This window comes from Athene cunicularia, assembly GCF_003259725.1.
Source record: "Athene cunicularia isolate RWA chromosome 1 unlocalized genomic scaffold, athCun1 chr1_part2, whole genome shotgun sequence".
In the NCBI taxonomy this organism is placed as follows: domain Eukaryota; kingdom Metazoa; phylum Chordata; class Aves; order Strigiformes; family Strigidae; genus Athene; species Athene cunicularia.
The window spans coordinates 59,413,054-59,434,361 of record NW_020799092.1 but is presented as its reverse complement, the minus strand read 5'-3'; the positions used below and the strand labels follow the sequence as shown (position 1 = coordinate 59,434,361).

Sequence of the window (21,308 nt, the reverse complement as noted above, 5' to 3'; positions counted from 1 at the left end):
AGTATGATCAATATATGATCCAATCCCAAGGAAGATGTGCAGCTCGCTGAATGTCTAGGTTCTGCTGAGGCGTCTGTCTCATCACTGACCACAGAACGGAGCTTGTGGCACTTAATTTACTGACGTGCTCATTGAATGCTTAAAAGTAATACAAATGGTCTGAATTTCTTGTGTGCTTTGCTTTCTCAATGATAACTGTTCACTCAACTATTTAAAATAAACAAGTGGAAGTAAAACTAGCTTCAGGAATGCATTTGAGGGTGGATACCACAATCAGTTCCCTAGCAGGAGTCAGCACTTCTGAAGCAATGTGCCGCTGTGACATGGGACCCTGTGTCAAACGGGCTGTGGTGTTGTATTAGGATGGCAGCTGAGCCCTGTGTTTCTCATAGGGTGGGTATATGTTTGCATTATGTCAAATCAACCACAGTTAGTTCTTTAAAAGACCTTAGAGTGAAAATAAATCTGGATTGTAAGTATGGCTCTAAAAGCTTAGGACCTTTAAATAGAATTTATTCCATTCTGCTGAATTTGCCTTGTCCTTTTATTGAAAATATTTTTTGCCCCAAAGGAGAGTAATGAGTCACTGAATGTAGATCTGCTCTAAGCATTGACATGTACAAAACCTAAACCTGTTTCTCTGTTAAGCAAGTACAGATTTAAATTCTTGGTCACTGACTCTCAAATGCTGACTCTACTAATGTGACCTTCAACTAAGTACATTCCTACTTTAGAAAATGTATGTGTTTAACTTTTGGCTGAGTGTAGTTGGGGGTAAATATTTTCTTTTTCTCTGTAGGATAAAATTTTACTAGTTTTAGAGGTGATTCATATAGTGTCTATAGCACTGTTTGGTATTTGCTGTTAGTGTTACATTTTCTTTAGTTTTCAGATGTTATATTTGGAATGCCTTCAATTTTGTAATCAGAGAGTTTGCTGTTTTTCTCTCCTCAGATTTATACTAAACCAAGAACAACTGCTGCTTCAGAAACTGCATCTATGGTGAGTTTATATTTGGGATGTTTTTAAACTGCGTGAGACTAACTGAATGTAAATAAGAATTTATGGATTACTTTTGTTTATTTTACTTCCATACCCACATTAGTCCTTTGCTTAGCTTTTAATTTTGTAAACAGTATGCCTGGAAAACAGAATAAAATATGAAAAAATAATACTTTTTTCTATACTTGTAGTATTGTTCCCATCTCGATCTCAAAATGAGCTGCATGTTAGTTTAGGAAATATGAAGTAGAAATTAACTACCATTCTGAAGAGGATCGTATGCTTGTGTTTTAAAAAAATGGAAATGTGAATCTTCCTTTAATTTAAAAACAGACTTCATGTACTGGTCTTAACATTTCTTTTGATTACTGTTTGGAACAAGCCTTTATGTGTCTAAATTAAAACTCTTCAGTGAAGCGCGGAACCAAACTCTACAACTCACTAAGAGTTATAAAGTAGTATGTTTATTATGACGTCGGGCACACAGGGGATCGCTCCGCCACAAATGTGCGCGCTGGGAGCCAAAAAAACAGCTCCTTTTATTGTTTGAAATGTTACATATGCATTAGGATTCCAAAGATAAGGAGGGAATATTACAGTTAGCTCCGAAAAATTCCCCTCAGGAAACGGTATATTAAAGGCATAGAAATTAGTGTATGAAATTTTATTGTTCTTTATCATAAGGTTAAAGATTTAATACTGAAGATGATATAGCTTGGTTTTGTCTGAAATTTATGAAGAGTTTATTTTTCTCTCCCCCAATGTAAGAATTGAAAGCCACAGTTTTCAGTCAGCTTGGCAGGACTAGAATTCTTTAAAAGATACTAATCAGCGTATAATATAACCATAGTAAGATCAGAGGAGAGTAGTCCTTACACAGTAGAAGGTAGTGCTTAATTTCTTAAATCTTCCAAGTGTGCTATTCTAATAGGAAGACTTACAAAATGGCTGTGAGAGGTAAATTCCCCTTCCCCCACCGCCCCATCCCAAGACAGTGGTTCTGTGAAGTGGCACTGCTAATAAGAATTACAAAATTATTTATGTATGTGCTTTAAAAAGATGAATGGACATGTTAAAATCAATCAGAAAAAATTACTTTCATTCTTTATTATGATGACTTCTATTCACCTGTTTCATGTATTGAAACTTACTTGAACTGACGGGTTAGTTTATTGTAAGGAAGATGCAATCATAAAAATAAATTAAAATAAGTCTTGTGTGCTTTATTGCCTGTGAATATATACATATATTTATCTTTAGAGAGTCTAAAGTAAATAAGATAGAAAGAAATGGATAACTTTTTAAGATGAAATAAAGCATATCTGAGCATAGATGATGTTAAATACAAAGTTCTCTGTGAGTGTTTGAATAATTTTTTCTTCTGTTCCCTAATTTTATCATGCATTTCCAGTCTGTTGCACCAAAATATGCGTATACTTCTCTGAATCATCTTAAAGATGGAACTATAGTGAATTTGTACGGCATTGTGAAATTCTTCAAACCTCCATATGTAAGCAAAGGAACTGGTATGTACTATATTCAAGAGATTTAAAGTCTCCCCCCAAGCAGAACTGTTCTTAGTATGTTAAAAATCAACCAGAATAACAAAATCAGGTTATCCTTTGACAATGGGTCTCACCTTTAACAATGGTTCTCTCAAGGAAACAGAACAAATAGGTTAGGGATATCGGAGTTGGTTTAAGCAGGATGGTGGACATAGTAAGCGAAGAAAGTATTTATCAAGCTAATGCTACCAGTACAAAACAGGGAAAAAGACCTGTACTAAAAAAAAAAAAAAAAGTACAGCAGCCCTGCACCTGTCCTTGTGGGAAAGGATTGTTGTGTAAGTACACACAATTTTTCCTTTAGATTTTGACAATAAGTGTAATGCCATAAATGTGGTGCCAGCATATTTGTTACTTGTAGAAGCTGTGCAATGACTGAATCATTTTTTCTCTCTGAGGTGAACACTTACTGATTGTTCTAGTTTTTCTAGAAGATTGTACCATTTCACTAGGTGCTCTCTAAGTAAATAGCTAGGTGATATCCCTGCTGAATTCAATTTAGTAGAATTTCTCATTGGATTCAGAGTTAATCGAAGTATTTTCTGCATATTATAAATCTATTGTGCATTTTAAAGCTGGAATTTTTCCTTCTAAATGTATTTGTAATCGAACAAATAAGAATAGATTATGATGGTGGCTGTTGATTTTTATGGTCTTAATTATGCATGCAGGTTTCTTGGATAATGTTAATAGCCATGAATTTGGCTTCTGAATCTAGAAATTTAAGAAGTGAATATTAAATCAGAACCAAGATTTAGTTCTTGTCTGCAAAACCTTTGGCGAACAGATTTCTGTGTTCTCACTTGCTCAAGAACTGCAGAAGCAGTCAGGTGGTGATGGGCTCAAGGCAGTAAATGCCTTCGTGAGAGCACAGTGCTATACCTGGAGTACCATGGCTTCCAGAATGAAACTTGCTTACAGTTAGGTAGCTTGAAACATAAGTGAAATAGCTGAATGGTGTGCAAACAAGCTGCCACACCCAAAAAAAGGTTCCAAGTCCAGATAAGGTTCAACTAATGACTTCACTTTTTTGAGGACCAAGCAATCTTCAGCATTTGTTTGGATCAGTTTAGAGTGTATGAGAGGGAGGAACATCTGGGAGGTCTGTGCAAATGTGTGTATGTTAGTTTCAGTATGTTCGACTGAACTATGCTGATATAATCTGTATTGTGGGCATGCTTAATTACTTCTATCTGGTGCATGTAGTAGTATTCTAGCTAAACAGATACACTGGTATTAAAGACCCTATTGACAGGAAGTTTTTGGTCTCACTTGTAGCTGAAGTGTGGCTTCACTGTACTTGTTTTTTCTGTGGACAAGTGTCAGAACATACTTTAGCTACAAGATGTGCGTGTGCTACTGTCTGCGCTGTTGTACACTGTCAGCTGTACTAAAGGCAGCCACTGGCCCACACAGCAGGCATAGTTAAGTTATGCACGGCAACGTAGAATTTTTCAGGATTTTTTTCAAGATTAGCTGGGTCCATAAGCTGATGAATAGCTTTGGGGAGTTGAACAGCATTTTTCCATCCTGTTGACTGTGCCAGCAGAAGAAGCAACGTATTTGCAGCGGTAGGTCTCAGTGCCCTGGTGTCTGCCAGGAGCACAGTTCTATGCTTCCCATACAGTTGGTTGTTGAAATGTATTCCCACTAGTGTTTATTATAGCAGGGACTAGGCTTGCTCCTAGAAAACCTTTCTGCTCTACGTTCTTACTCAGTGTTGACAAGGCAGTAGTGTTTCCCAAAAAACCTCTGAAACATTAAAAAAAAAAAAAAAAAAAAAAAAAAAAAAGTAAGTCTGAAGAATATGGGATAATGTAATTTAAGTGTTAACATTTAAAAATAGATGTAGTCATTAAGTTGGGAACTGAGCCAGTAACGGTCCATCTGTTTTTATAGTGTGTGTGTTTTTTTCCAGTTGGGACTAAATTAAAATGAATATTATCATATTCTGCACAGTCATTGATACACTAAAGTTATTTTGCTAAAGAAGAAATTGCAAATCTTTAGGATGAAATATTGTTTTTATTGTTTTATATACGAAAAAGCAAATGGTATTTGTTGGAGAAAGCTGTAGAAAAGTTGGATGTCACTTTTTTTCAGAACATAATTGTTATTTTGATAATGCTGTAGCCCAGTAAATGTGGAGAAGTACAAATTCCAATTGGTTTACATTATGAATGTTACAGCATGATATTCCTAGATGTAAATGACGAATAATGGTAAGTGAAAGTATATGCAGGAACTCAATGCATTTAGATTGGAAACAGAAAAGTGTTCTGGCATCTAATTAGAAATGCAGAGATTCATAAAATACTGAATTAAGTGTTTGCTGTGTGTATAGCAAATCCCGTTATAATGCTAGCTTAGAAGTAATAGTAATAAAAATTATTCAGCCCCTAGAGCTGAATATTTATGAAACTGTTGTGTGATTTGGCTACAGTTAATACTTAAGTAATACTTAATATTTAAAAAAAAATAATACAAAGAAAGACTCCCGAGGGAGTTCTTCAAATGTTGGCCATGGATTCCCAGATAGTAGTGAATGGGTGTGCTCGGTTGCTGGGGGTTTAAGGAGAAGGATTTGGGGCTGCCAGACATAAAAATAGATTGAAAATGGGAAAGCAAGCTGTACAGGGTGCAGGTACCCAGGTGTTGGTAACAGGGAGACTGCTGGGCAGCCTCTGTGGGCAGAGGCGGGGGCTGCCCTGTGCTGGACACAGCTGCTTCCAGCCAGCTCTGACCGACCCACGGCAGGGCACAGCTGAGCCCCTCGGCCAAGATAGTGGCAGCCCTGGGAAAACAAAGTTGACAAAGAGCAAAACACTGCATGGCAGTGATGAGTAAGTAAAGAATGTGTGAGAAACAGCTCTGTGACACCCAGGATGGAGTAGCCAGAGGGGAGGAGGTGCACCAGGTCCTGGAGCAGAGATTCCCCTGCAGTCTGGGGAAGAAACCTGGGATGAACAGATTGATGTACACTGCAACCTGTGAAGGACTCACACTTGAGCAGGGTTATCCCAAGAGACTGCAGCCCATGGAAGGACCTACTCTGGAGGAGAAAAAAAAGTGTGAGAAGGACGAAGCAGGAGAGAAAGAGGAGCTGTTATGTGAAGTTGAGCCTAGGAAAAAGGAGTTGGGGGAGAAAGGTGTTTTAGCCTTTGTTTCTCACCATTCTACCTTATTTTTACTGGTAATAAATTAATCTTACTCAAGTTGAGTCTGTTTTGCTCATGATGGTAACTAAGTGATCTCCCTCTTTTTCTCAGCTCATGAGCTTTCCCTCCTTATTCTCTCCCCTGTCCTGTTGAGGAGGGGGATTTAGAGAGTGTCTGGGGGGTTCCTGGTAGCCAGCCAAGGTCAACCCAGCACACATGCTGGGACTTTCCAGGTGTTTTGCTGATTAAGGATACCAATTAAACTCAGAAAACAAAGTGAAGAGAGTAGACATATTTTACTAGTGATAACCAAGTAATGTAACAGCGTAATACAGAAACATGCAGTAAGAAAAAGCGGAATAGTGCACTTAAAGCAACAAATAGGAAAATACAGGGTAATGCATCAAATCATTACTGCACAAGAGAGAGAATAGTGATTAAGACAGACACATCACCACTTGCACATGTTCCCATCATCCAGCCTCGCAGTGGCTGGGCAGCCCTGGTTACAGCGAGGGTTTGCAGAGCCTGTCCCGGCAAGGGGGAAATCCTACGCCGTGCGTCCCCCATAGGTGAGGCTGCCAAAGTCACTGCAAACGGGCCCAGACTTATATACCAGAGATCGACAGGCCAGAATAGCTGGCACCTTTGTTTTGAGTGGAAAATTTCTGGTTTCATTCTCCTGTTGGATTCCACCCAAAGCCTGGCCAGGGCTTAGGGGGAGAACCAAGGGAGTTTCTACCAAGGCCAGATACTTGGGTTCTCAGCCTTGAACAAGGCTAAACCAGGGAAGTTGGATACACTCTCTCCTCACTACTCATTATATTTTGTCTAAGCTGCATCTTTCACTAGTGAGCTTACATACTTTGTTAATGATTACAGACTAAGTTAGCAGCTTCGGCTTGGGGCCTGTTGTTCAGGCTTCAGTATTTCAATGCTTTATCACTTTTTACATCAGCATAAGTGGGTTGTTATAACTTAGTACAATACCTACTATCACAATGGTTTTCAGTTATAAAATACACAGGATTCATCTATAGGTCAACTCTGGCTTGGGCTGGTTGTCCAAGCCTTAGCACTTCACCACAGTTTTTCAGAATTTTCTGTTCTTTGTGTTATAATAACATGAGTATAAATCTGGAGAAGAGATCTTGAGAAACAAGTTTCCTTAGAAGATAAGAATCTCAGGGGAGTGAAAAATCTCTTTAGCTTAAAAAGAATAGCGATAATAACATATAGTCTCTATGCTTTCTCAAATGGAAGGAACAAATTAATAAGCTTACATAACACTTCCTTTGGGTGGGTGATCTCACTGATATTCTTTCCAGCTTGATGGATTTTAGTGGTACATCAAAGACATCATTGTAAAATGCAAGTATCATCTAGACCTGTATAAAGTAGAGGATTATGTTTTTAAATGATAGAGTAAGTCAATATTAAAATAATTTATCAATTTAGTCTTTTCTGCACAGGCTGCCAAACAACATCCGTCTGTCACTGTAGTGAGCTTCTCAAAATCTTCATTTTGTGGTGGTGTTTGGTGCTTGCTTGCTTATGCTAGACCTGTTCAAATACTATCAGTCTTACATGCCAAGATGAAATGGCTCTTGTCTGAAAATTCTGTAGTCCATTAGATCTGGCGCAGTCCTGCACTAATACATTCTGTTTCTGACCCTGTGTTAGAATCATAGCTTTAAGCTGGTACCTGCTGGAAGCATGGGCAGTGGAGCAACTGTACTTAACTCTTGTCCGTCTTTATTCACTATATGGATGTGCCGTAGATATGAGATACTGCTCCTTTTTACATATATTAAAGCTTAAGGTTGAAGCTTTGCAGTGTCTTCCCACTGAAAGCAAGTGGTTAATTTAGCTTTGTCAGTACTTTCCCACTGAAAGCAAGTGGTCTAATTTAGCCTTCTTGCTTTATGTAATCTATAATTAAATGTTCAGCATTTCAATTACCATTATTGCATTAGATGAATGTTAAAACACTGATGAATAAAATGAGTTTTCAGTATGACCATAAATTATTTTTCATTTCAGACAAAGTTGTTTTAACTGACCATGCTTCATCTCAGGGCATGGATTTTGGAATATCTATACATGGTGTTCTGAAAATTGTCCAAGAAAATACTTCAGTTCCTGTCTGCTGGAAGGTCCATTAGAAGTGTTTAAAATTATATTCTAGCTTTCCTTACCGAATAGTTTTAAGAGTCTTACGTACTGTAAATTTTTTAATAAAGGCAATTTTCTCTTCTTTTCCCTCCCTTAAGCCCAAGGACATGTCAGGTATTTAGCCTGAGTGAAAAAAGTAAATTAAGAAGAAAAAGAGCCTCTGTCTTTGTAGTGTCCAGTTACAGAGATTATGTCCTTGACTGTGAAACCTTTGTGACATTACAATGTGATGCTACTCCTTCCCCAACTCTCTGTTTTTTTCCTGCAGATACTAGTCAGTGTTTTCCATAATGCAGGGAAGAATTATGGCAAGGAGAATCCTTGCTGCTGGTTAACAATAAGTCATAAGAGTGATGTCGTATTTTTTTCCACCTACCTTATACTATTAGCTATATGTAGTATATTCATATGTCATGTGTTGAATTAAAATCTCATTTTAGCATACCTAGACATGTATGTGGATGGTAACATACTTTTACAAAATATTTCTTAGGATCAAAATTAATAAAGGATAGCATTTTCAGAAAGTACTCTTCTAAAAACCTTGACTAGTTCCAAGTTAGTTCTGTATATCCAAAATACAGCTTAACCATAAATCAGATTCTTAAAGTTATTTTGAAGCCTGAAGTTTTATTTTTGTTCTCAATTTTTATTTGATATTGAGCCAGGTTCATCAACATTATTAGGCCAGAATTTGTTTAAATCTATGTAGCTGAAAATAACATTAAACTATAGCATGTGGGCAACTTCAGTAAAAATAGTCAATTTTTAGTAAGTAATAGCAAACCAACTTTAGAGTGAAAAACAAACCAGTCACAGACTGTTGTGATATCTGATGGTATATTTGTGAGGAAGCAGACTCAGAGTTAAATCTGCAGTAGTTTTGTCCTTTAAAGTATTGTGTTCCATTTTGTTTTTTCCAAATCCAAATAATGGTGTTGTATTTAAATTTTGCAGAACAGAATAAAAACTGTTGCAGAAGTGAAGATAGTGATTTCATTTCTGGAGCCTAAAGATGAGAGCGGTGTTCTATCACTGTGTTCTGTCATCTAATACTGAAGATAAATAAAGTTTAAAAAAATTTTAAAACTAAATTAAGAATTAAACAGTTGGGATTTCTCTCTATTAATTATTTATTCAAGACAGTTACTTTGATCTACAATTTACAAATAACGGCATTAAAGCATCTGTTTAGCCAGATGCTTCCTTCTGGTAGCTACTGAATGTTTGTATTTCTTAAGTGTATTGCCATGTTAGAAATAATAGTAGTAAAATATCTTCAGTTTGATTCTTCAGTGGTTTTGTTTTGGGCTTCTGCAATATCTGTGTTTGTGTGTACATACATACATACACACACAGGAGTGTGTGTACATTTGTATTCTTTTTCTTCTGTTGAACATACTTGGTAGGTTAGCTGGTTCAACTACTTAGTTTTAGTACAAAGACACTTGTGTATTGAATGGCCTGAGTAATTCTTGAAAACAGCATTAATGTTTGGTGTAGTTTTGAAGCAAGAATAACTTGCTGCAATAATCTCTCTTTTTTTGTGTGTGTATTGAAATAGAAGAAACAGAAGGCAGTCTATATCAAGTGCCTCATTGCCAACAACGTTGCCAAAAATATTTTTATCTCTTTGCGTGGGGAAGTTATTGATTCAGTATAGTGGATTTTCAACTTAAATGTTAGTCAGGAATTACATACGTGATTGCCCAAAAATGGATTCATAATTAGATTGATGCTTTATACCTTAAAAATTTATACAAGCCTATTTGATAAGAACTGCTGAAGTCCTCAGTAAAACTAAAACAAATGTTTAATCAGTAAGTACTACATGTCTTCCTACAACATCAGTAACTACTAATCTGGAAAGCTTTTGTAGAAAGCTTTCTGGTTTTCTTATCATGACTAAAAAAGAAATTTGTAAGTGAAGCTTGTGGTTTTGAGGTTTTGTAATTTGGTGGGTTGGGGGTTTTTTAATATATCTGTACACTGTGGAGAGATGCTTCCTGAGTATGCTAATGACTGATGTTAACAGTCCATAGAATCATGGAAACGCTAAAGCATTTATAAAAAGAAAGCTGTAACCTGAAGAATGAACATGACCTGTCATCACAGTGGAGATTCTTTTCAATGACTGTTACAGGGCTACAAAACTTCCATATTTCAGACTGTTTAAAATAGGGACCTAGAAGCTTGGAGATCAGCGTTCTCTATGTAGTTAATGTGACCTGTTGATCTTGACTTGGAATTTCATTGATTTTTAAGGTAGTCGTTGCAATAATTATGAATTCCTTTTGTTCCTGCTTCACCCCATTGTTGTGGCTGTTTTATGAGATGAAACAAAAAACTAAGTAACAAGTAATTGTATTTAAAGAACAGTAAGAACTAGTCTGAAAGGATATAAGAAGCATGTAAGACAGATGAATCACTCAGTACTTCCATTTAAACCAAATGTCACTTCTCTCTTCTTGTTTTCATAAACACCAATTCTGAGGTGTTACAAGCATCCCTACAGAGAGCTGACCATTGCTGGTGGTCCCCTCATGTGCTGTTAAGTCTGAGTGGGAATACCTCTTAATTAAGTGTGTTAAAAAAACATAGGTGTGATTTGGAGTTCTGTGTAGTGTCAGCCTAAAAACAATGCTTTTACTGAGCCAATTTAGTATGAAAGTTAAAACTTTCTTTTGTAGTATATAAATTTGCTGAACTGTGCATCCATTGTGTTGTATTTTTAAGACAGATTGTTACAAGTTAAAATTACCAGTGGTAAAATTTCCCTTCTTCAAGGAAAGTTCATCAGTGGTGTAAATTTATCTAGTAAAGGAAAATTGATTCAAGTATGTAAACTTTCTTATTTTTTTTACCCAGCTTGGTAACCAAGGGATTTTGTTTCATTGGAAAGTACATTGTGAAAAATCAAAAGTTTGAACAATGACATTTATTGTATTGTTTCTTATAATTCAGCAATACTCTTTAGAGTTGACTCATTTGTGCAGAAAAGTGAATTCAGTCACTGAACTGTAATGCTGCTGTGGAAAGCAGAAAGCAATTTTCACATTCCAGCTGGTGAAGGAAAGACAGGTGGCTTTTTGTTTTTAACCTTCAGAAAGGACCTGCTGGATGTCCTGTTTTTTTTTTTTTTTTTTTTTCTTTCTTTCTTAGTGGCTAGAGTAGTGCTGTGTTTGGAATCAGTGTGGGATTTGGTACAAGAAGAATGATGATAATGTACTGATGTTTTTAGTTGTTGCTAAGAAATCAAGGACTTTTCAACTTCACATGTCCTGCTAGTGTGCATGTACACAAGAAGCTGGGAGGGAGCAGAGCCAGAGCAACATACCCAAACTGGCAAATGGAATATTCCATATCATGTAAAGATATGCTCAGTATATAGATAAGGGTTGATCAAGGAGATCGCTCTGGCTTCTGGGATTGTGCTTTCAGGATTCTTTCTTCTCTGGAATCACTAGCCAGGAACGGGCTGGGCATTGGTCAGCGTGTGGTGAGCAGTAACATTGTGCGTTGCCTGTTTTGTATTTTCTATTATTATCAATATTAATTTAATTTTATTTCAATTTTTTTTTCTCTCAATTTATGAGTGTCCTTACCCCTCCAACTCTATTCCTCTATTCCATGGGGGTGTCTGTGTGGTGTTTGGCTGCCAGGGTGGGTTAAGTTACGACACTGGATGAGGATTTCTTTGAAAGAAAAGCATTCTTTATGCTTTGTTCTTGAAGAGCTGTATTTTAATTAGGTTTATTGTAGAAGTGGTGTTTTGAGGTGATAGTTAAGAATGGAAGTCTAAAATCACAGCCAGAGAACCTATATTTTGTAATGTTCCCTGACTCTATAAAGCAAGTATATTTTATACTACTTTGAGTAGGGTGATTATTAGTCTTGAGTATGTTCATTGCACAGAAAATGGAGGGTGTATGTTAACTTTTTTAACTTAAATAGGCAGCTGCACATGTATGAAGCTGACTAGGTTATGTAATCACAGCATCAAAGAGTAACCACAATTTTAATGTGGAATGTTTTTGTTGTTTCACTCTTGATTTATATGCTGGATTATATCAGTGCACTGCAATGTTATCCTGTATCCTTACAGGATTGTAAATCCATGAAACATATGGCTTTTTTCTTCTTAATTGCTCATTTTGCTCAGATCGCTTTGCAGCTGAGCTGTTAACTTCTAGAATTCATACCCAAAGAAATAAAACAATCAGGTTTTGGATTACGATAGTAAATACTTGCAGTTCTGTCAGCCACTGACTAGGCTTTAGTCATGTCTGCTTATCCTAGCACAGAATGTCAGAATAGGCACTGTATGACGCTTGACCTTGTGCCTTTGGTGGGAGTGTTCCTTACCCCTTTTTTTTTTTTTTTCTTCTTCTTCCCTTTCTCCCCACTGTACCTTCTTTCTTAGCGGCGTTCTCTTCTCCAATGTGGGTTTCTCCATGGCCTCAGTCTTCTGTGGGTGTATCTGCTGTGGCATGGACTTACAAGCCACAGTCACTTTGACCTTGAACTGCATTTACAGTCTTCCAGTATTTAATTTCACCACTATAGAAGTTGAGAAAGCTTACACTGTCAAGCAAGAATTTCCTGGTCAATGGTTTGAAATTTCAGGTTCTTTCTGTAGTTTGTTCAAGCAACAGAATTCATAAACGGGTTTAATAATTGTTTGTTAATTTTGCCTCTTTACTGTTGACTTGATGTCTGCTGAACTATGGTCATGTCTTTGTGTGTTACTTTGTTTAGAGAGTTTTATATCTTGAACAGTGTTCCGATTCTTGGTGCCTCAGGAGAATGGATGTAGGTTTTCATGCAAGCCTGTTTTTAAGAGTCACAACTACTGTCTTTTTACAGTGTTGAGATTCTGTTGTTGGCTGTTACCAAAATGTAACTAAAATTGTCAAAGAACATTTAGTTTAAATGTGGGTGCACAATAGTAAGATTATGGCAGGAGTAAATGGGTTCTGTACATAGAATAATTGTTCCTGCTTCTGGATGGTATGTCTGCATTTGATATGCAGGTCAGCAGGATGAATAAGCTGACTTCTACAATGAAAGCTTACATTCTTAGAATAGGATTATGAAACAAAAATATGAGTTAAAGTGTATGGCATTAGAAAATTAGAGAGTTGTCCAAGCATTCTGGGTAATTCAGATGTAGTGATTTATACTTTTTTAGTCAGAATGAATAATAGCAGAATCATTTCATTCATGATTCCAGTATGAAAGTAATGTGCGTGCTGCAAATGGTTTAGATATATCCACTCTTTTCAGAGTACAGAAAAATGCTAAGAAATAGTAAATCAGTGTTATACCAGTGTGGAAAAGTATGAAATTATTTAAAATTTTCACCACTCTTGCTGGTTTTGTGCTTTCTCATTTGGACATGTAAGAATTATATGCTCAAATGGAAAACTAATGGAGAGTTCACCATTGCAAGAGTTCAAACTTTAGAAATTTTAAATTGTAAATCATTGAGTACTGTTAATGCCTAAAAATTGTGCTTTTTGCTTGAGGATCTTGGTAACTCTTTCTAAAAACCAAAATATTTTGTGTATGTAAATGTATCAAGGTTGTCATCAAGGTGAAAATAATAGTTTATGATGTCATTGATCTACTGATCTGCTGAAAAGGTTTTAATTCAGACCCAAACTTTTAAGGTTCAGTAAATGCAAGCACAATAAGTATTTAAAACAAAAGCACTCTGTCTTCTTGATTAAAAGCAACTAGGACAAGATACGTGGATGCTTCAGGTTCTAAGCACACAGCCAAGTTGATATTGGGTATTTGAAAAGTTCTCAGGAAAGTTAACTAGCTACCATGCTGTGAAAGAGCAAGTGTACTCTCACTCCGTTTTATGTTTATAAGATAGCTGAGCACACATGCTTCTCTAATCTGAAATGGAAAATACAAGTTTAAATTGTCATCTGCAAATGCTGCTCTATTCTGGGCTCTTTTGCTCTGTCATATTTGTATCTCGTTTTGAGTTTTTAGGTCATTAATAGAAATGAAATTCTGTTAACGATATTTCACTTCTAAAGGGCACATGTCAGGTTCTTACTATACTTTCTATCACTGTGTGACTGTATCTTTGTGGTGTATATCTTGCATATTTTATTGAAGTGAAAGATAAGTAATTTATGCTTTAATTTGCTTTTAGAATTTGTAGAACTCATTACCTCTTCAGAAAACAGTACAAAACTACATCTTAGGAAAGGATTGTACAAGATGGTACATAGGCTCCTCGTTTTATGGATTAAACTTGAAAAAATAGCATGCCTGTTGCAGACAGAAGAAAAAGTTTTGTGTGTTCCTAGCTCACAGACCTGTGCTTAATTATCAATTTCATTTTCAGTTATTTCGGCTAATTATTGGTAAGATGGGCCACACTTCAGTTGTTATGCTACTTTAACTAAGTTGACTTTGGAAGATAATAGCAGAAAAAAATTGGCCATAGGGTTGTTCATCCTGTTTAGTATCTGTGTATTAATTCATAATGTCTATTATTTATTCAAACATTTTTATATTTTGCAGATTATTGCTCAGTTGTAACACTTGTGGACCCATCAAATGTGAAGTTAACATGCACACTTTTTAGTGGTAATGTAGATTCCCTACCAAAAATTTACAAAGTTGGAGATATTGTTCGATTTCATAGAATAAAGGTATGTACTAGGATGTGGTTTGGGGGGTTTATGTGCTTGCTCTTTTTCAGTGAGAGGACTTTAGGAGTAATTTAAAGCTTCGTGTATTGTAATTAACACATGGAGACATTATATAAAGCATTTGATTGATAAAACGGCTATAATTTCCAGGATTGGAAATAAACTATCATTTTTTTAAAGAGTAAAAGCTGGTATCTCTCTTCAAAAAAAACAGTGTTAGATGTGGTTATGACAACTCCAGAACAGCTTTATTTTTTTAAAAATATTTGTTAAACTAGTTGACAAAAATCAAGTGGTAATACTTCTGATGAACAAAATATAACTGTCATAAATGTGCACAATTTATTCATCTTGAGACTAATATAACTGAGGGATTACTCTAGAGCTTCTGTTGTGGAGCAGTTAAGATCAGCTGGAGACTTACTAAAATAAGTCTAATCTATCTGGGCTTGTTAGTGTGCAGTATGCTCTAACTGCTGCTTTGATGTTTTCCTGCCTTAGCCCATATTTATCTGTATCACTGAATCATCTCGGTTGGAAAATACCTTGAAGATCATCTAGTCCAAACATTAACCTAACACTTGACAGTTCCCAACTACACCATATCCCTCAGCACTGTGTCAACCCAACTCTTAAACACCTTCAGGGATGGGGACTCCACCACTGCCCTGGGCAGCCCATTCTAACACCTAACAACCTGTTCAGTAAAGAAATACTTCCTGATATCCAGTCTAAACCTTCTCTGGCGCAACTTGAGGCCATTCCCTCTTGTCCTATTGCTTCTTACATTGGAGAAGAGACCGACACCAACCTCACTACAACTTCCTTTCAGGTAGTTGTAGAGGGCGATGAGGCCTCTGCTGACCATCTTTTCTCCAGACTAAACACCCCCAGTTCCCTCAGCCACTCCTCATACGACCTGTGCTCCAGACCCTGCACCAGCTTCGTTGCCCTTCTCTGGACACGCTCGAGTCATTCAATGTCCTTTTTGTAGTGAGGGGCCCAAAACTGAACACAGGAATCGAGGGGCGGCCTCACCAGAGCCGAGTCCAGGGGTCAGATCCCTTCCCTGTCCCTGCTGGCCACGCTATTGCTGACACAAGCCAGGATGCCATTGGCCTCCTTGGCCACCTGGGCACGCTGCTGGCTCCTGTTCAGCTGGTTGTCAGTCACACCCCCAGGTCCCTCTCTGACTGGCAGCTCTCCAGCCACTCCTGCCCAAGCCTGTAGCGCTGCTGGGGGTTGTTGTGGCCCAAGGGCAGCCCCCGGCATTTGGCCTTATGGAAACTCCCCCAGTTGGGCTCAGCCCATGGCTCCAGCCTGTCCAGGTCTCTCTGCAGAGCCTCCCTACCCTCGAGCAGATCAACACTCCCACCCAACTGGGTGTCAGCTGCAAACTGACTGAGGGTGCACTCGATGCCCTCGTCTAGATCATCAATAAAGATGTTAAACAGGAGTGGCCCCAAAACCCAGCCCTGGGGGACACCACTCATGACCGGCCACCAACTGGATTTAACTCCGTTCACCACAACTCTTTGGGCCCAGCCTAAAGGCCATCAAAGTATCAAAGGCAGTGAAAGTAACAGTGTTTATAGCTTTGGTGTTGCTTCTGCTAGATGTTCTTCTTATGCCTGCTGCAACTGTATAGGGAAGAGGAACCACACTACAGAGACTAAATGGAAGTCTTGTAATGCTGGACCATACTTGGAGGCACAGAATGGTACCAAAGCTGTGATTTGACCACCTTACATATTAATTTGCAAGATAACCATTCATAGTTGTATATTTTATTTCTCCTTAAAATAATTGTTGCAGAAATGAGTAAATGTCCTGAAAGACGCTCATTAAAAAAAAAAAAAAAACAAACCCAAAAAACAAACCCAAACAGTTTTCATATTTTAAAACTCTTGAGACATCTAGGAAATTTAGGGTTGTACAAAAGGATGATGAAAGGGATGAAGATCAGTAGTACTAAGCATGTACTTTTTGATGTGCTGTAGCAAAAGAACAAAGAATAAAACCCATGACAATAAATGTAAAAAGTGGTAAGATTTATCTAATAATTGGGATTTGTACCACTGAGATTATTAAGGAGGAACTTGTTAAGATTCAGAAGTAGTTTTTAGTTATTCATGTATATTATAAATATTTACAGTTGAGAGAGAAATTAGCTAACCTATTCTGGGTTAGTATAAAACTTCCTTAAGGTCATCTTTATATATAATTGGAGTGAAACTATATTTAGATTTTGAAACTTGTGTTGCTAATCAGTGCCTGAGATGTGTTAGTGTTAGGAGCTCACTGATTTGACCTCACATGGGAAGGTCTTATGCTAAATTTTAAATTCTTTCTGAATCCAGCAGGATGAGTGTTACACAGATATATTCATTTCTAAAATTCACTGAAGCTAGAAACATGTTTATTGCTTCTGAAATCAAAATACATATTTTATCCTGTGTGTATGACAAAGGAGAAAGTAGAAAGGAGCCTGATTAAAACAATAGAAAAGGTGCATGTCTGTGATGTGTTAATATTGGATTTTTTTTGACTTGTGGGAAGTACAGGTTAAAAAAACAATCAAGACCACTGTCAGGAAAGTTATGGATGTACCTTCTTTTATGCAAACATAGTAACAACTCAATTCCGCTATTTAATATAAACTTATTAAGGAAACCTATTGATATAACACATGTAAGGAACCTCACCATTCTGATTTAATATCAAATTTTTGAGGCTATCATTCTAAAACACTTGTCAATTGGTACTTCATCATCCTCTAAGATGTTGTTTTGGTATTTAAAGATAGGGTCTGTTAATTCTCTCTCCACATACACTTTTTTTCCATTTCCATCACAGCTGAGCTGCTTTTAAGTGGTTTCCGGCTCTGACTGACCTCCATCTGCTCACAATCCATATCTCCTCAGATGCATAAGCTGACAGTTTATTTACTTTCTAAGTTAGTATGATCTAGAGTCACTAAGTTATCTTTTTCTGGATGGGAATGTTTTGAGTATCCCAGGCTAACAGTTACTTTGGAAATTTTTTTATCTGAGCAGGTAAAAATCTTGACATAGAAGTCTGGTACCCACTGCTGGGAGTGAACTGGGAAGGGGGGGGTGAAGTCTTCATCTCTTTCACCTACAACCAGCATAATATGTGTGATTGCTGTGCAACAGTTTTCAATGAAGAAAATAACTCTAATTAGAGTTCTAATTATAGAAGTTCCTTCTTCACTCTCTTCTCCCTTTTTTTTCAGGCTTTATCACCTTCTCTTAGCTTGCTGAATGCAAAGCAGTCAAAGGTAGCAGAGGCCATATCGGTCAGAGCTGTGCTTACCAATGAGGACAGATATACATAGTCCTTATAGCATGTATTTGCATTTCCCTGTTGCAAATAGGCTTTTGAGAAACTTCCAATAAGCTCCCAGCTGCACTTTCTGCTGCAAATGAAAAACTTCTCTTCATAGTAAAACAGGTGTTGGCAAGGTCTGATAGTTCAGTGCTAATAGAAGTTAATGTAGAGGATTCTGTTGGGATTACTCTGAGTAGAGAATAAATTTATTTGCTCGGTATTTATTGCAGAGAATGAAAATTTTAAGTGTCTTAGAACGGAAAGATTATCTAGTTATAATTACATTTCTGTTAATATTTTTTGAAGTGTATTTTTATGACTTACGATGATGTGTTGTGAATTACAATACTTAGTGATTTGCAGTCCTGTATGTGGGTCTTCAACCACAGCCAGAGTTCTGCAGAGATGGTGGGGCGGATCCCACCACCCCCAATATAAAAGCTAGGCCTGTAATCTAGTTGTCTAGCCTCCCTCTATCTTCATGTCAAAGAATGAATTATCTCAAGTGGAGTTTTCTTGGTACTTTTTTTAATTGTTCACTGTGGATGCTCTTAATATCTTAGGCATAATAATGCCTAATGTTTAAGCTGTTGAAGAGAGGGAAGAGGCAACCTGATGATACTGAATGAATCTGCAGTATTTTAGCCTCACTTGACTTGACAGTTTTGACATGTATTCTGCCTTTCTTGTATTACTCAAACCCTTTTCTGATGATAGAATTGTTAATTTCTTCATTGACTTTTCTCTAGTATTCCTTATTACCTCCAAGTGATTCACAAATAAGAATTTATTTCCTCACTCTGTGAAGTGAATTGGTATTTGATTTCCATTTTTAATGTTTGAGAATTGGAGAAAAGTGAAGCACTTTCTTATTTGGGTGTTCATCTTGTTCAGCGTACTCTAGTTGCCTGATACAGTCCCTGTCTATGATGTGTTTTGATGGGTCTTCTTCCTGAATACACAGCATTATAGAGCTATGTGACTTGTGTGGAACACTTGGAGAATAAAGACCAAAGGACTGACCTCTTATTATAAACTTTACTAATGTGACTTCCCCAGCATAAAGCGATTTCTGTAGCAATTACAGTTTTATTTCTCTAGCTTTTTGTCATAGTGATCTTGATACTATTCTCTTTTCTTACTTTTGTGCCTTAACTTCTGTAAATAGGCTCCAGTTGCTGTAACAAACGAAGTAGGAGTCTTAAAGATGATGGCTTCTTTGTTACACATCAGTAATTCATTACTGCTCAAATCTTGCACTGCATAAGAAAATGTCCTGTAGAAAACCAAGGTAACAGAATGGAGTATCATAATATAAATGCACCATGAGCTGAACTGTGTTTGCACAGACAACAGTAAGTCTGTCATCTTCTAACTTTGGAGTAGTGCTTTATAATTATAGTGTTTAGCTTTGTGGTTAGTTGCAGCATCCTAAATGTTTAGAATAACAATAGAGAAAAACAGCAAGAAAAAAACAAATTACTTGTATGGCATCAATTGCATCTTCATCTGGTTCAAACTGTTTAGGTTTCCCATATAAACACATTGCTGCTTTAAACAAAAGTACTTTATGGCCATGATATAGGTGGTTATTCCCTCCATAGGTCGGTCAGTTGACAAATGTAAGATGTATGATAGTGAGTTTCTAAGCTGTTTGCCTGTCCACGAAGCAATGAGAGTCTGAATATCAAACATTTATGGAGCACAGCTTCATAAAAACATAGAAGGATCAATTACACTCTTCTTTTTGTTATCGATACTAGTTCTGTCCTGTCTGTCTTTTGTGCATCACTCTTCTTAACCTTGTCATACTTAACATAGCTTTTTTTCCACTCGTAGCCTATTCTGATCTTTAAAACAGTCTGCCATTATTTCTAGGAGCAGGCTTCTGCACTTTGCTAGTGGTTTCCTTGTCTTTGTATATTCCCTTTATTTTAATCCAGTTTGTCCCATGAAAGTTGGTTCCTTCTCTTTCTATTTAATGTAATATGGAAGGCACTGAGAGACACAGACAGAAGTATCTGCTCACTTCTTATTCCTAGGGAGCTCTGGCCATAGTTGTCAGGTTGATGAGAGGGGAAAGTCTGGGGCTTAGATACAGAACATATTGAGAGAACATTAAACTTGGGCAGAATTTAGCTGCCAGACTCTTAGTGTTCTCTAAGTAAATGTGGTCCAAATATACAGACTTGGGCAAAGTTAGATTTGAAACTTTTTTCTAAAAAGGATGTCGAAGAACATGTTGTCTGCAGCAACCCTGTTTTCAAATTTTTGCTCTGAAGAGTGGAAGCAATTAAAATTTTTTTAGTAAACAATTATGATATTCTTTTAACACAGAGAAACCAATATTTTTCTCAAATATCAGTATTGCTATTATTTTTGGCTTCCCTTCAAAAATTGTGTAAGGCATGCAACTCAAGTTGAAGTTTTGATGGAATTTAAATTAAAAACAAGTATTAAATTTGTCCTGTAGTGATTAATGTCAGGAAATATTGGCTAATAGAGTTTCTCCATAATTTAAATCCTTAGAATTTTGCATGTTTTCTGAAATTCTAATCAGAGTACTTTTGGTCAATTTACCTGATCATGTCTTAAAAATGTAGGAAATGTTCAAAAAATTTAAAAAAAAAATTTTTTACTTTACTGGAATTTTCTTAAATATAATGTGCCACTTTGTCTGAGGAAGATGTATCACAGAATTCTAAAGAAGTATCACAGTGCCTGCTGTTTTTTTAAATTATTATCAAAACAGATAATTTCAGCTGGTTTAATTATGTATACTTTTTGCATACAATTCTTTTTTCCATAAAATAGTTATAATTTGTTCAGGTGAACTGGTAAATGAAATGTACAATGTATTGTTCGTTTTCTTTAATATGCATTCCCATTGCTGAAGACATTTCTGATAATCTTATTTTGCAGAGAGCTATTTTCACAAATAGTAGAGGATGAGCTATAATTCATGGTCCTAATATCTGTGTGTATTTTTCACGCCTTCATAAAAAATCATTTTACTTCCATATGACTAGCCTTGTTAACTTCCTTTTGGAAGGTGCCTGCAGATAGTTCTTTGTAGTTTAGTTTTTATGTTGTTATATTTAAATATGTTTGTAAAATGATTTGAATGATGTAAGGACAGAGATTATTTACTAAGTTACTTCAGTTTGCTTCTCTATTTCATTATCACCTCTCTGTTCATACAGCTGGAAGTACAGGTACACTAGGATTGTATTATTAAAATATAAGAAAATATAACCAGCATACCGTATTATCTAAACTTGTTTAGGCTGTGATTTACTGTCACAGTAGAGACGGACTCAACAACTTTTTTGCAGCAGAATAGCCATCTTTATTGTTCCCCCATCTCTTCTATACTTTAT

At 36.6% G+C, this 21,308-nt stretch overlaps 1 protein-coding gene across 7 annotated transcripts in view; it reads left to right on the top strand.

The window, feature by feature from the left end:
* The window catches only part of POT1 (protection of telomeres 1), a 101,532-nt gene that overhangs the window by 15,971 nt on the left and 64,253 nt on the right, over window positions 1-21,308 (top strand). For 6 of the 7 annotated variants that reach the window (XM_026867676.1, XM_026867694.1, XM_026867683.1 and 3 more), the window contains 3 exons: window positions 955-1,002; window positions 2,414-2,528; window positions 14,447-14,577. In XM_026867676.1, the coding sequence (XP_026723477.1) occupies window positions 955-1,002; window positions 2,414-2,528; window positions 14,447-14,577 (294 nt within the window). Of the gene's footprint in view, window positions 1-954; window positions 1,003-2,413; window positions 2,529-14,446; window positions 14,578-21,308 lie in introns of those variants that run through there. The other variant, XM_026867695.1, reaches the window with a different exon arrangement.